The 16,276-nt window shown below is 39.9% G+C and overlaps 1 protein-coding gene across 1 annotated transcript in view; it reads right to left on the reverse strand.

Moving 5' to 3' along the window:
• The window catches only part of NFKB1 (nuclear factor of kappa light polypeptide gene enhancer in B-cells 1), a 47,124-nt gene that overhangs the window by 12,804 nt on the left and 18,044 nt on the right, over nt 1-16,276 (reverse strand). The window contains exons 5-14 of the mRNA XM_010180676.1: nt 15,395-15,543; nt 13,701-13,864; nt 12,750-12,908; nt 10,696-10,800; nt 8,757-8,848; nt 8,073-8,211; nt 5,485-5,607; nt 4,319-4,408; nt 3,574-3,765; nt 730-871 (exon numbers count right to left, since the gene is read on the reverse strand). Coding sequence (XP_010178978.1) covers nt 730-871; nt 3,574-3,765; nt 4,319-4,408; nt 5,485-5,607; nt 8,073-8,211; nt 8,757-8,848; nt 10,696-10,800; nt 12,750-12,908; nt 13,701-13,864; nt 15,395-15,543 — 1,355 coding nt within the window. The remainder of the gene's footprint in view (nt 1-729; nt 872-3,573; nt 3,766-4,318; nt 4,409-5,484; nt 5,608-8,072; nt 8,212-8,756; nt 8,849-10,695; nt 10,801-12,749; nt 12,909-13,700; nt 13,865-15,394; nt 15,544-16,276) is intronic.

Genomic DNA, 16,276 nt, shown 5'->3' on the forward strand with positions numbered 1-16,276 from the left:
ACTTTTAAGTAACTACTAATCATTAGTTGTATTAGCTTTATTTCACTCTGAGTCCCACAGAATCTGCATAGCTGCAGAGGAACAAAATGACTTTCTACTCCAACTCACATTCTTGAAGGACTGATAAGCAACTATGAGCAACCAAGTCTGCCACAAACATCTGTGTAATTTCTTGGAAAATAGGACAGTACAGATGTAAGCAGGAGCAAAACACCGTCCTCTGGGAAGAGCTTAGTGTCAGTGGGAGAAAAGCAGCATGGATCCTCCAGCTAATATTTCTACATCTCCAGGTGTACCTGCAACTCAGAGCTTCCCATGAAGACTTGCACAGAATAAAAAGCAGGGCACTCTCCTCCAGCACAAGCTGAAGCTCCCCATCAGCGGTGTATCACAATGCAAGCACAGCATGTTATGCTCAGTCAAGATTTTAAGTAAAAAAAAAGGCAAATTCACTCACAACACACTCAACACACCCTCAATGACCAGATTACTTTCTGACAGGTACTAGCTCAATGCACTTTGTGGTGTGATTGACTTTTCTGCAAATGCAACAAAAATGTCTAAATTGCAGCTGTACCTCTCCCAAACAGCACAAAGGAGAAAGGCATTTATTTGATTAGAGCAGTGCTGCAATCCATGATCGGCACTCACAGGTAACAGGACAAATCTACTACACCATTCTGCCACCAAAAACACGACTTTCAACCCAGTAAGCACAGGCCAACTTACTTGTCTCCATTATCATCCTGCACGACAGTGAGATGGCGCTGAACAGCCAACAGCACCTTCACATCTCCAGTTACAGCGTAGTCAAAGAGAGCGTTGCAGTGACGCCTGGCAAGCTGCATGGCCTTCTCCAGGAACAGATCATCTGCAACACACAGTTTTGTCTTCATCAGCGCAGTTGTCTTCCTTGCAACACCACCTACTTTCGACAGGCATTTATGCTGCCAAACAAATAGGAAGTGCAGACCTCCAAGCATTATTTACTGATTCACTGAGACATGTTGCTAATTACTCCTAAGAGGTAATGACAGAGGGAATGAGTCCCTTGGAAGAAAATCTAAGTGCATACTGAGTATGCGTGCAGCAGGCACTCTGGAAGCTACCTTTAGTTTGAGTGGCACCAAATTAATTGTATTGATGTGGACTTGTGTGTAATGAGACAAAAGGAACAGGGACGTGGATTTATAGAATCATAGAATGGTTTAGGTTGGAAGGGACCTTAAAGCTCACCCAGTCCAACCCCCCTGCCATGGGCAGGGACACCTCCCACCAGCCCAGGTCACCCAAAGCCTTGTCCAGCCTGGCCTTGAACACTTCCAGGGAGGGGGCAGCCACAACTTCCCTGGGCAACCTGTGCCAGTGTCTCACCACCCTCACAGTAAAGAATTTCTTCCTAATATCTAGTCTAAATCTACCCTCCTCCAGCTAAGGACTCACGTCCATAGAGCACTTAAAAGAACCCCCTGTGCAGTTCTGAGTAGTTTAGACTTGAGGAATCTGAGGCACAAGAAGCCTAAGTGATTTGTCAAATACTGCACAGAAACTCACAGAAAAGATGTGGGGCTTCATGCCCCCCCTCTGACTCAAACCATGCAGTCTCTCCTGCTTTACAGCAGCAGCACAGAGTCCATTCAGCTGTTTAAAACATTGTTTACAATGGAATCCTGATTTTAGATTTATAAAACGTACAACCACTGAGATTTCAAAAGGCAGAATTTGTCATGGTTGGGAAGCAAAAAGGAGAAAGGAGAGTAAAGAAACCCAGTTGTGGAAAAAAGTCACTCTGGCTGCCCTGTCAATACCTTTGTGGTTCCATATCAGCAAGAAACGCGAAAATGAAACAAATGAACTTTCAAATCGCAGTCGTGAATCTGGGAAACAGTATCATCTGAAACCAGCCTGCATTTTAAACAGTTTCATGTTTCTTATAGAACCTTGTAAGGTTAGAACTTGCCAACAACAAACAAGTGAAACAGACTTTGTCATTTAAAGTACACAAAGAGAGAATACCCAGGATTTCCAGCTACACAAAACCAGGCATTAGACTCGGTCAGAAGCATATCCCTGATGAACATGAATACATCGTTTCTGTAAGCCAAAGGCTTACTCAGCTGTCCATGAAGCTCACTGTTCTAGCCTATACATCACTGTGGTTTCTATACTATATGCCCAGGATGATACCTTTATATTTGCTATTTACCTCTCAACACTAAATAACAGCTAGTAACGCTAAATAAATGGATGTTATGTTCAGGATATACATCCAGAGTAAAGGATGCTAACCAATTCAGTCTTTTCTCAAAAAAGTCCAAAAAAACTGGATGCTGAACCTCCCTGGTTTCCCATATCAGTCACATGGAAAAGATATCCTTCAAAAACACTACAAGGTAGCACATCTTTTAGTCTAATATTCAGATGTTCTAACCTGCAATAGCTATTTCATGGAGCCTGTTCTTTTGCATCTATTCTTCATATAATCTGGAGCTTGAAATTGCCTCTTTTAATGCCACTGTAATTGGTAAAGAAAATAAACAGTCAAATTTCTGCCTACAATGTTTCTTCACGTATCAGCAAAAGATTTTACTCTCGCGATCAGTCACAGGATTTATCACAACCAGAACTGCAAACAGCAAGCTCTTCAGCTTTTCTCAGGAGCGCCGTCTGTTTCTCATATCACAAAAAGCTACACCCTGGAGGTTTTTACAACCCATCTACTACGCCACTCTGGTTTGCCAAGCCACAGTTCCTAGTGCTGTTAATAGCAAGTGTCACACAGAGCTGATACACACGAGATAATGTGCCCTCTACCTGACCAAGGATGGAACAACCTAAGTGGCCTAGATCATTCAATTTAATGAGAAGTGTGATTACCCAAATCCTTTGAAAAAGTGGCCATCCACTCTTTTAAAAAACAATTCAAGAAAAGGAAATCCTACTGCCTGGGTAAGGGCAATTTGGAGCCTTCACGTATTTTATAACTCTACTGCTAAACTATTTATTATATTGACTACTCCTGCCTTCCTCTCCTTTTGTTCACCAGTTTGATGTATAAGACTTTGCTACGCAATAGTGTTATTTTACTGTGTATTTGTCACATGGGAATAGATACATTTTAAATGCAAACCTTTAACACTACTCTGCATGCAATTTAACAGTAGAATTGCAGTGAAGAACTACTGCAACAACCATGCCAACATCCATTTACTAATCCATTAAAGCCTATCAAATATCAAAAGCAAAGTCAAGTGCTGAATTGTATTCCATGCACCTTCACTGCTTTCAGTGTTCCTTGCACAGGTTTATTATAAAACAGTGTCAAATGTGCTCAGCAGGCAAAGCTATCTCTTCCTTGCATGACAAGCAGAAGTCAAGGTACCCAGTGGCAGTACAAAGGTGGACGATTATCTACAGAACTCCGTATGGGGAGGGACCTAACATCTGGGGAGATGGAGTCCCTCCAGGAGGTATTTCCATATTTTGAAAACAGCAAGCAGAAGTTTATGGAGTTTCCAGGCCTCTAACACCAGCAGTTTGATCTACCCTAAATACATGTACTTGTCCACTTACCCTGCCACCTGCACTCTGCTTCATTTACTTCAGTTTTACAGGAAGAAGCGTCTTCCTTCTTGTCATTATCACCAGGGCTTCTGCACTCATTCCTCTCCATAGTTTCCACTTTCGCATCATGTTTTAAGTTCTGTTTGTCGCTTTGTTTATCAGAGCTCTTCTCATCTTGTTCAGCTGTGCTATTTGTTAGTTCTTCAAACAAAAAAATAGTACCGTTAATGTCCAATACTGTTGCTTTTTTATGCAAGTGATAAAGCTCAACTAGTCACAACCAAGCTCTAAAAGCTCAATACAAAAATTTGGTTTGACAGAGGTGTTATCACTGAACACTCATGAATCTCACTCCAGATGCCAATGTACATGGACAGTCATAGCAATATGACACCTTTAAAGTGATATTATGGTTTTGACAGCTTCTGCTTTAAAGATAAACTTTTATATATAACAATAGATACACCTCTCTATTTTTGGTGACTGCTTCTCAGGAGTTAGCAGTAAAAAAGGAACATGCACACAGCTTTTAAGGTAGACTTGGAGAGGGTTAAAAGAGAAGCAGAGAAGTATAATCTACACAAACCCCTCTGCTGCCAGAAGTTCTAGAAAAGAGACTGATTATAGGGGGAAAAAATAGCTCTCCCCAGCATGCTTAACTAGATCTGCATGACACTTCAGCTGGTACTGTAGAAGAAAATAAAGACCGTCAAACTCAATTCAACTGTTGCAATAATAACATTTTAACTGTTACCATGTTTCATTCCAGCATTGGACTTTGTTGTGCCAGGGTGGAAATGCATCCCTCCAAAAGCAGAGTATCCATATGAAGGGTAACTGAACCCTAAAGAAAGGCCAAAGATTGAGAATTAATAGAATTACACCCTAAAGCAATGAAAACACTATCTGGAAGAACATTGAACTGAAAGAACTGAAATTTTGTTTTCTACATACCTTCTTGCTTTATTCCATCTGATTAAAATACCTTTTCCAGCCTCAAGGTGAACTCTCCCCCACCCCTTCAAAAATCCAAGTACATTGCAGATGATTGGCTAGTGACACTCTATTCCAACATCCGTAACACTACACAAATGTAGTGTCACTACTATGCTTCACCTGAAGCTCAACAAAGACTTCACAGGCTACCTCTGTGCTTTTGAATATTTGTGATTACAGCAGATTTATAATCTGGTGTTATGGTACAGATGTGCTGCTAGCAACACATGCAACAATTTGAAAACTGCTCTGTCCCCTGCTTTAAAAAAAAAGGTTGCAGAGATACAGTGGTTCAGATGACATTTGCTGATCTGCAGGTTTTTATGCTCTGCTGCAAGAATCAGAGCAATGCTCTTATGGATCCTACATCTCATATATGCTTCAGCTTCAACAGATAGAGCACAGTAGAAAATTTACTAAATAGAATTTACTGAATATTATCTCAAATTTTTTAATAGTTCTTTGCTCTAACAGGGTTAATTTTCCAAATTCCACTTCTGGTCCCGGAAATAATTAAAAACCTGTTTAATTTTAACCACCTAAGATGGTACTTAGCTGAGCTGTCTCATGAATTTCAGTGCCTTCAAGGCTCTAGGAAGCAAAAAAGCTAAGGAATGATGGGCTCCTGACTCAGGACTCCTTCAACTAAAAAGGTGTTAATCTGTGACTTAAGGCTTCAAGGAAGAGGGGAAAAAAAAGTCACCATGAGACTTATATCCAAGTAGGAAGGCAAAGGAGCTGAAGAAATATTTAGAAAACAAGGAGATGCTTGACTGAAATGAATAACAGTGGTACAAAGACAGGACAGTCAGGTCTTATCTACCTTGAAGGAGATGAAATCCCTATCACATTTTAAAAATCAGAATAAACATCTGTCCTGCTCTCAGAACCTCTTCCCCTCTTCACCCCAAACTGCTGCCTTACCAGAGCCAGCACCGCCACCTCCCGCTCCATACATGCCACCGCCTCCTGCGCCATTGCCTCCTCCAAAGCCATCTGAGAAGTTTGGCATGAGCTTCTGTCGTTTCCTTTGCACTTCTTCTTTATCTGGGTTAGAAGGAATAGACGGGATAAGGAGTCACTTCTACTGGTGGCCATGCCCAGAATAGGATGTGCATACAGAAAGCATTACTAGAGCTTACTAGTTTAGAAAGAAAAATGCAGAGTGCTGTAGAAGAGACAACTCTCTTCTAGCTCCAAGTAACAGAACAACTGTGTTTGTAGTGGAGCAGTGAGAATTTCTGTGAGGAACAAGCTACTGGCAAGTCCCCCCCCCCAACAAGGCAGACCAACAGCATCACTCAGGCCTGCGTGGGCTCTTCAGTTATGTCAGGTGTCTTCTGCTCAGATTGGGAGGGAAATATGCAGAGATGGCCTAGGGGGCTTGAGTTTCCTTAAAAAGCGTTTCATGTGCTTAAGAGTCCTGGAAATCAGTGGTTCCAAAATTCTTCTATGTCTAAGCCAAGTCATAAACCAGCACAAGTTCCTCATACCAAAAAACTGTTCAAGAAAATTTGCCTTTGGAGAACATAAGTACAGGCTCTTCTACCAGGCAAATCTACTTTAGAAATGGACCCTTATCAAAGGGTCAGCAAATCACAAGGCACTTTGATTTCCAGCAGTGCAGAGTAGCTGCAGTACCCTTTGAACTTCTCTTTAAGGGTAAGGATGGCAAGAAACAGTGAAAAAATGTTTGCTTGAAATGATTTACTTAAAATACCAGAACAGCCACCACAATAAAGACAGCTTATTTTCAGGCAGGATATAATACTATAAAACCATGCCGAGCAGAAGTAGAAAAAAAAAAGCCTAAATATTTGATAGTACAAGTACAAAATAATACTTAGCCCCCCTGGAAAGCAAAACACAAAGATTTAAAGAGGCATCCCAGTGACTGGGGAAAGTGAAAATGTCATGATAAGAGCTACAAAAATAGGGATACAAACATTACAGGGGTTAAAATCCAATAGGACTGTTGAGGAGAGAATAAAATATCCTTCCTTCATTAAACGATCTAGTAGTTTTCAACAACCATATGACAAAAAGAAATTTCATGCACAGGCACATCAGTTGGTGCATCAAATGAGATAGCTGAATGCATGAAACCGTGCACTGAAAAGTACAAGTGCATTATTTCCAGGCATACATGATCTGTAAATATGTATGCATGCATGTACCAGGCATACTCACACTGACGAGGAGAGAAAACTCTAGAGAGGAATCTAGCCAGGGAAACAAAAAATCCACATATGTGTGTCTGAGTTTGTGTGAACACTTGCAACAAGGGAAAAAAAGCCAGCCCCTAAATGGTAATTTCATGATTAGTTTATGTAGGGGACCCAAAAAATGCACGTAACAATATTGAATTGATTTTACTCCATTAAGAGGCACATAAAAGAGCTTTGCTTCAAATCTGGCAACTTTGGTCTGCAGTTGTACACTTCACCTTCCATAAAACTTGGGCAGGAGATTCCTGGAATCATTACCAATACACAACTTTCAGCAGCTCTGGAAGTTTTTGGGAATGCAAGCTTTCTGCTGTTTTATTATAACAGGCATAAAGTAGATTCCCTTGGACACCCCTCTCTCCTTAGCTGTCCTTAATCCATTACCACTGATGCACACATATTTTAAAGGGTTTGACAGGGTATTGATTTCAACATGGCTCTCAGTTAGGCACTGTGAACAGGCAAGATTAGGACTTAATAGTGTAACCCGCAGGCAGGTAAATGATTAAGCAGAAAGATTATGGCCTTAGTACAATGAAACACGAATTCTGACTTGGGCCTCAAGGCATTTCCATATCATTAACATTATTGATATTGAAAACCATGATTGCTGCTGTCATTCACATCGAGCATTTAAAATGCAGAATTTAAAGGGCACAGATCTGCTATACTTCTTTTCACTAACAATTTAGGAAGCAGGTCTGATGCCAACTATTCTACTTCTGCTAAGCAACTAACATTCTAACACAAGAAACTGAAACAGTACTTTCCCTGCTCTCACAAGAAGAGTCTTGGGCTTAATTAGCACAGGCAATTGGAAAACACAAAAACATCAGTGAAATTGTGAAGCGCGATGGTAAAAGGAGAGAACCGCAAAAGATGTACTTCTTCCACCAGATACTAACCAGTCTTTGGTTTAAGGTTTTATCTGAAGTACTGACAGTTAAAAGTCTTCAGATGTTTTGCAGAAACTCGGAGGAAGAGAGTGCCACCTGCTGTATGGACATGCATGTGTGCATATGGGAAACTGGCAGGGAGTGAGCCTCACTAGGAAAATACTCATGGATTTACTGCCTACCAGTCCAACAAAAAAACCTACAAACCCATTACAGAGCTTCCACTTTTCACATTAGCTCTGCATCAGACAAGGAGGCAAATATCCTATTTTCTAAAAATAACAACTACCAAAAAACCCCTAATCTGACAAGCCCTATCTTATTAAAAACATTCCTAGGAAGCCTGCAGTTTCTGTTTCTGATGTATAAAATAGGTTTAATTAATTACCTTTGATTTCTGGATAGTAGAGAAAAGGCTTTGGTTCGCTTGTTTCTAGATCAGATTTCCGACGCAGCTGTACAAATACGGATGCTGGCTTTGTGATATTGACATCTCGATACTTGGGTGTTTTGAATACAATAGCAAACTGTGAAGGAAACAGTGATAAGCACATCTATCATGGAGCATGGATTTTGACAACTTTGCTTTTCCATTTGTGCTATTTTTCAGGAGTTGGTTCATGGCTTGGGAGGCAAAAATTCTTAGCAAAAGGCTCCTACAACAATAAACTTGCATTTTAGTTTTCTGTTGCACTTTTGAGTTTGAGTCCTAATCACCACATCACACATGTTAGTACTGCATTGTTTGTCCCCTCATCATTTAGCACCTATTCTATGCCTTTTTCAGTATGTTCATGGGAGCTCTGAGAGCTTTTTAGATATCCTATCCCAATTTACACTGGTGCATGTTAAAGCAATGGGTCTATCTCCCAATTTCCTCCCACCGTATTCCTAACATGCCTAGTTACCTAATGGACATCTTTAGAGAACTGTTAACATTGTATTATTATTAGGAAATAACCAACGAAAGAAGAGGTTAGTACAGGACACAGATGCTTTCACCTAATTTACTAATTATATTATAAAGGAGATGAGAAGATCATTCACAAATGACAAATGCTCTGTTACTTACCTGTCTATGTACATCTGTAGGAGAAAAGTCTCCAAAGCCTTCCCACATACCTCCATTCTCATCCTCTTCATAGAAACGTATTTGAATATCATCTGTGAAGAGTGACAGAAACACTCTTTGAGATGTGTGTGCATTTGTTTAGCTTTGGCTAAGTTTATTTCAGATAACAATCAACAAGGTTACATTTTGGTTGGATGATAATATGACATGAATAATACATGCAGTAGCTTTATAAATTTTACGAAAACATCATAAATAAGCCATTTTTACATCCATTTTAGATCAGCCTAATTCTAATGACTTCACTGAAGTTATCTATTTAGTGAGCAGTAGAAGGAGAACTAGGTTCACTACCTCTTTCTATTCTAGAGCTATGAGACATTCCAGAGGAGCTTTATTTGGAACAAACACATAGGGAGGCGAGAACTTGAAGCGTGAAACATAGAAACCACCCTCTCTCCTCCAACAGTTTCACTTCAAAAAAACCAGCAGCAAAACCTGAAGTGCCACAGTTCAAGTTCCGCTTGCTGCTGGCAGAGTGCCACTCTGGAGCTGCAGCTCCGAGAGGTGGCAAGGGCGCGAGTGAGCGGCACGTCAGCGGTGATCCCTCACCCCCCATGCAGTCATGGGCCAGAAGCACGAGATCTGGCTCTTGCTCCTCTAAACAAATTTTCTTTCATTCTCTTTGTATTTATTTATATATATTTTTAGGAGCAGCTGGGGATTACCATGCTAGCATATTCCTTCCTCAGCACTGCCAGTGAGAAGAAACTAGAAAAAGCCTATTCTCTCTTAGGGTGACTGACGCAGGACAGACTTTGAGAGCAGACAGACAGCTTCCTCCGATCCACCACCTGGTTGTCTCAAGACTGTGAACCACCACTTCCAGTCCTGCTGTCCTGCACGCTCAAGTTCCTGCAGGCAGGAGGTTTCTGAGAGCAGTGAGGTCAGGGGAAACCCCGATCTGGCTGAGGGGGAAACCCCACCCCAGGGCTTCCACTGAGTCACCCATTTATTTATTTATTTATTTTGTCCACATGAGTTATGGTTAATGTCTGAGAGTAGAGGGTATATATACTACTGAAGGAAAATACTTTTTTCAAAGCCCCTAAAAGCCCCCTCTCTTTCCTAAGTGGTGGAAGAACATTTGCAAGAAAGAGAGGTGGAAGAGGACAGCCTGGCTTAACAGAAAATGCCAATGTGATTTTACCAACGTGTGCAAACAGACAAGAACAGGACATCCGCTCCACCATGCAATCTGCACTAGGGACTCCCAGGTACTACCTACAGCTGAAAAATGGAAAGGATTTCCCTCACACTCATTTTTTTCTTTTTAGTTCAGCCCAAATACTACAGCCAACCACGTTAACCATTATCTTTTTATCCAAAACCAGACCAATCCTGACACATTCATAGCCATGAGCAGAGATTACCAAAATGAGTCTGTGAAAAGTCTCTGTTTACACCGAGTAATCTCTACCATTAGCATATACATAAGAATGATACTAGCAGCAGTGCTGAACACATTCAGTTCCCGTCGGTGGTTAACAGAGAATGTTCATACTTATTCTTTATAATCAGGAAATTGATAATAAATCAGAAACTTCAGAATAATTCAGAGCAGGTGTTAGTTAATGGAGTTAAACATCACACAGGACCCATCACCCACAAAAAACCCAGACCATGGGCCAGGGCAGAAATTTGAGAAGAACAAAGATGACTGCATGGTCTCTGTGAAGGCAAAAGAAGCTGAATTTACTTTGCAAGAGACTGTTTTCATTTATTCTTTTTCTGGGCTGCTGGCCTGAATTTCAGAAAGGCTGAGTGCTTACCAATCCTGCTACACTATCAGAGCAGGAGAATACTAAGGCAGCTCAGCAGCTTCATGTGTACTCCAGATGAACACCCTGGTGCATCTCACAATGCTCAGGACTCTTACCTTTCTGAACCTTGTCACAGAGGAGGTAGATCTCTTCCCCTCCTGTTACACACCCTGCTGTTCTGTCCATTCTTACAATCTTTAAGTTGGAGGCATTGGGAGCTTCTATTTAAAGGAAAGAATAAAAAAATGCTTACCTCCAAAATAGTTTCAGATTTCAAAAAAACCCCCAAGCACAACGCACAGAAATGGAATAGAAAGACAAGCCTCCAATGCAACTTACCTGAATTTGTCTGTGTTTTAAGCATGAATAAATCATCAGTTTTTCATCTGAAAGGGATAATCTTGTATCCTCTAAACCTCGACTAATAAAATAAGGCCCTGGCCATTCCAGCATAATTACTGCACTACTAAAGTAGCACAGCAGTGAATTGCATCCAGCACCCTGCACTACTACTAACTTTATGACAAGAGCACATTACAAGAACATAATTTTTTCCTCCCTGCTTTCTTGACAGCATGACACTCGAGAGCTGTTCCCTGTATTGCACTATTTGAATGCTATGTGTAATGATTTGCTTTACTTTGCTGTAGCATACTTTAAAGCATCGTCAGTCCTTGGCCAACACATTGGACTGAGCAAAAAGCCCACCTCCACAGACCCTAGTGGAGGCATCAATGGTTACCCACTGGTCCTCAAGACAGAACTACCATCTGAGAAGTAAAAGCAGCTGTGCAGACGGTTATGGTACCACAAGTTGTGTCTGCTCTGTAGAAGAGGCTTGAATGCTACCAATGAAGAGTATTAGAAAAAACCAGAAAACCTAGAACAATCTTTCGGGACTAACAACTGAGAATTCCCCTTGGGAGCTCAGAAACTAGGAACTGACATCTATGTAGCAACTTAAAACAGCAGAAACATGCATACAAATTTTCCCCTCTATTCATCTCCTTAGCAAAAATTTTGATGGTCACATTCAGAAGGACAGTATAAATTCTACTGTTTTTACATGTATGGCTTGATACATGCTTTACCTCTGTTGATGCTTTGTCCTCCTCCTCCTCTTTGCTTTACAAATACTCTCATTATGCAGGTGTGAGAGTAATGAAAACAAATGAAATCTGTAATAGTCTCTAATGAAAATCAAAATTCCCTAAGACACTGCTTGGCAAATCACCTCAGCCTCCAGATAAAAAGACTTGTGTTTTCTCATCCCAAAAATGCAGGTCATGTGTGCTATAAGAGCAGCAGACATCACATTTTGTCACTCAGTGAAAATATATGCAGAATGCCTGTGCTACATCACTACATTCCCCAAATAATAGCAAACAACAGACTGTATTAGAACAGTTGTATTTAATAGCTTTTCATTTATACTTTGTCCTTAAAAAGTGATGATACAGACATGACTGCTGCATAGATCAAAAAAATGGTACTTTTTCTGAGTCATTACAGAATGACTATCAGGAACATGGTAATCCACAGCTACGGGGAGGAAAACTCAGGCAGCAGAAAGGGTTCAGGTAAGATGAGTAAGTCTAATCGAAAAGTATGGGGGAAAACATGAAGTGAAAAGATTCACTTAGAAAAAGGACAAATGGAGGGATGTAACGCAAGTATAAAAAACTACTGAAAGGTCTGAAGGAAATGAAATGAGAACTCTGGTTGTGTCAGTCTTATAAAACAAGGACAAGCAGATGGCCAGCAAAACTGAAAGGTGTCAAATTCTCAACAAGATTGAAACAAAGTATTTTTTTCCTCACATCTTGTGTGACAAGGCTTTGTCATAGAAAGCAGCTGAAAACTGAAAAGTTCAAGCACTTCTTGTGAATGTAACAAGAATTTACAAAATCGTCATAATAAAAGTGGCAGGATTAAACATGCTAACAGCAAAATGAAATCTTTCTTAATGGCTTACATCTTAATGGCTTAGCTATTAAAAACCATGTGTACTCAGATAGACATGCAGCCAGTTATCCATGGGCTACTTGATCAAATAACAGGCAAGCAGCAGGGCTAGATGAGGCTACATACAGCAATATCTAAGTATCATTTTTGTATGTACAAAAGCTTTCCCCTTATTAAAAAAGCAATTAAAGACAAATATACTTACTGCTGTCATATATTGCATCTGATATAACAGGATCAAGTTTCCGTGTGAAACTACCATTACTGTCAGGGAGAAAGGCTGTAAACATAAGTCGCACCACACTGAGATCCATTTCTTTAGTCTGCTGCACTGCTGCCTGCCGAATAATTTCTCTTTCTCGTTCTGGAATCGATAATTAGACAAATGAATTAACACAAGGAGTAGGAACCCACAACAAAACAGAGAAAGCATATTTCAACCGTTACTATCAAAAAGGCACCAATAGCGAGGAAACGTTTGGCTTTCCATTGAGCATCCCTTGGGCTTCTCTTTTTAAGCAGAGAGGAGCGGCTGTTCACAATATACTGCATTCATCTTGCAGTTTGTGCATCTGGTGTTATTTAAGAGAAGGTATATAATTAAGAAACATACAGCAAATTAGCATTTTTCTGCTCTCAATTTATAAAGATTGTGAAAAGGACAAAGGCTGTCACTAAGGATATTTGAATGCCTGGTATTAGAGTAATAAAGAGAAGGCTGGCCCCTTGATACAGTGCCTGAAAGCAACAGACACCACAGGCTTTACAGAGATATGAGTGAAATGCCGCTGAATGCAACAGGTATTCTCAAAAGAAGGTCACTGAGTTACTTAAGGATATCATATCTTGCGGCAATAAGGCAAAATGACTCTACCAGCTTATTAAGCAGGATAAGAGCAACAAAATACAGGTGCAGAGGTGGGTACAGACAGCTATGGAAGGAAGTGGCTCCGCTCTCATGTGTGTGCTGATGGCAAAGATTCTTTCTTTCAGATTCTCTAACAACAGTTGTGTCAACAACACACCACCTCTTAAGGCACACAGCCATAGGCTGTTTTCCTACCCAAGGCCTTTTTCTGGCTAAGAATCTGTTTTCAGAAGTGAAACCTGTTTTTAGCAAAAGACCTATTAAAACCACGCTATCATTTCTACATACCTGTTAGCTGTCTGTCTCCACATCCTTCTGCCTGCAGGTAGCCAAGTTCAGGATGCACCAGGAGTCCCGGGTTGTATCCTTTTTTGCAAGCATCTATCATGCGTGTTTCCAGAGTTTCAAACACTTTCTTCTTTGTGACATGAAGTATTCCAAGATTTGCAAACCTGCCGAAGTTTGATTGAGGGAAGTATTTTCTTAATGCTTTATGCCAAACCTGGAGCAGGCAGTCTCTCTTGCCAGAGGCAGCTACACAACTGAAGTAAACGGAAGGACTCTATAGGCTTATTTAGGTGCTCGTCATTCTTGAGGACAAATTTTCCAGCAAGAAAAATTCAGCCAAGCTTACAAAAAACACGTAAAACGTGCACCATTATATTGCCGTGATCATAAGGGTGCATGGGATTTTTCCATGGCGTAAGTAGTAATCTATAACGTTTCAGACTTACACTGTGGAAACACCTTACAAAACATTTGAAAATCTGTTTGTCACACTCTGCTCTGTCTTGGCAATGAAATTAATATGTCATTCCATATGGCTGTTAGGCAGAGGAACTGCTCAAAATAAGTTCCATCCATTCAAAGTGATTTGGAGAGCTAAGATGCTAAAAATAGTGCAACATTTTCCAAATGAAATGTTTTAAGCAAAGCTCTGGACAGTCAGCAAGACACTGAAAACTTGAGTGAAAACTTCCATAATACAAGATCTGCTTTTGTAAAAATCTCCTGGCACATTTAAAAATCAATTCGATCTGGAAGTATGAAAACAAGACAATAACCCAATCTTCATGTGGGTCAACTGAGGATAGGAAAGCTATTTCTAAACATCTGATGAAAAACAAGACAGGTTAGGAAATGAGCCAAACTTTTCAAGATGAAAAGGAGCATTTCAAATAAAGCTATTTAAATTGTTGAGCTTGGTAAAGTTAGTACACTGGGCTCGGACATCAAAAGTTACAGTTTAAAAGAATCTCCCTCTCCCAGCCTTCTCAGCTTTTTAAACTTCATCTTCTTCACCAACAAAGACATTCTTGAGATCACAGAACTAAAACTCACAGCCAGCATGAAACCTGATCTAAGCCTGAAAATGTAGACAGGAGCCTCAGCTCCATTTACTGATATAAACAATTATTCGTTTAAATTAAACAAGAACAGACCAACTACAATTTCACTATAATCTTACTGCTTTAAACTTAAAAAGTTTGACTCATTTAGTATTTTCATGTTTATACGTGTCGTGCATTAATTTCAAATTTACTAACCCTATTTCCTTAATGCTTTTCTCTTCACAATATTCTTATTGGCAGATTTCAGCAAAAGTAAAATATCCACCAAAATGGTAACAAAAGCTTTCCTTCAGTAATTGTACAGTCCCTTCTCTTTGATCGAAACTACTTACATTTTAAAGAATGGGCTTACAACACAAATTTGGACTGCACGCCAAGAGATTGCAATTTCGCAAATTCTAAGAGAAAATTATTTGCTTAAACCTATTTAGCCTGCTTAGAGCAAACTCTACAAAGGTAAACAGAAGCCCCATTTATTTTTCCATTTAAGATACAAACAAAACACAGATCAGAGCATGAAGAACAGTGCTCCACTTCGCTGCCTCTTAGTATTTTTGCATTGCTTCTTACAGTGTTTATACTGGATTCTCTCTCCCTTAGCTCAGCTTACAAGCGAGTTGACAGACTTACCCTACAACCATATCTTTAGGTCCTGCATTAACCGTGCATACTCCATCTTCACAAAATTTACCCACCAAGCTGTGAGCATGTAAGTGGACGTATTTGCCATTAGTAACTAACTGGACGATTACTTTTGCAGGTCCAACATAATTGCAGATCTGTAAATAAATATATTAAAAAGTGGAGTTGGTTTTGGGTTTCGGTGAGTTTTTTTTGTTTGGTTGGTTGATGTTTGTTTGGTTGGTTTTTAAATTGAGCAAGTAATGATGCCAGAAAAGTATTTTCTGTCAGCTAAGTACAATCAAACTTACACAGGAGAAATGGGTATGCATTTCCTCATGAAATACAAATGACAAATTAACTGTACCAGACCATCACAAGGAAAAGCTAACGCTTCTTTTGTAATTAAACTTGACATACAAATAGCAGGAGTATGCCAAAAAAGTTAAGAAATAAAGCTAAAGGAGAGAAACCTTCTGTTTCCTAAATCATGAATCTCAGTTTTACATTCTGTCCAGTTACTCTACATTGCCCTCCTTCAATTTCAGTTAGTACATTGAATTCACAATAAACATTGTTACACGTTAAGAAGCATAGAGAAGATGTACGTGCTTAACAAAACACCCTGCGTTGTATTGCCCAATTTGAAAACACTTTAAAATTATCTTTTAATACTGTAACTGTTTTAAAACATCTTGGCCTCATTACAATGACTCTTCAGGTAGAGATTTTAAAGTGAATTAATTCTATATTCATAGGTATTTTGTTGCTTCAATACGCTACATCAGCACATACTGACCAGTCTAGTAAACATTTCCCTGAAGTGCACATGATGATATATGCTACTGGGTGCCTTAGTATAGCCAACTCTGCAGGACTACAAAACTCTTT

This window comes from Mesitornis unicolor, unplaced genomic scaffold (genome assembly GCF_000695765.1).
Source record: "Mesitornis unicolor isolate BGI_N332 unplaced genomic scaffold, ASM69576v1 scaffold35553, whole genome shotgun sequence".
Taxonomy (NCBI): Eukaryota; Metazoa; Chordata; class Aves; order Mesitornithiformes; family Mesitornithidae; genus Mesitornis; species Mesitornis unicolor.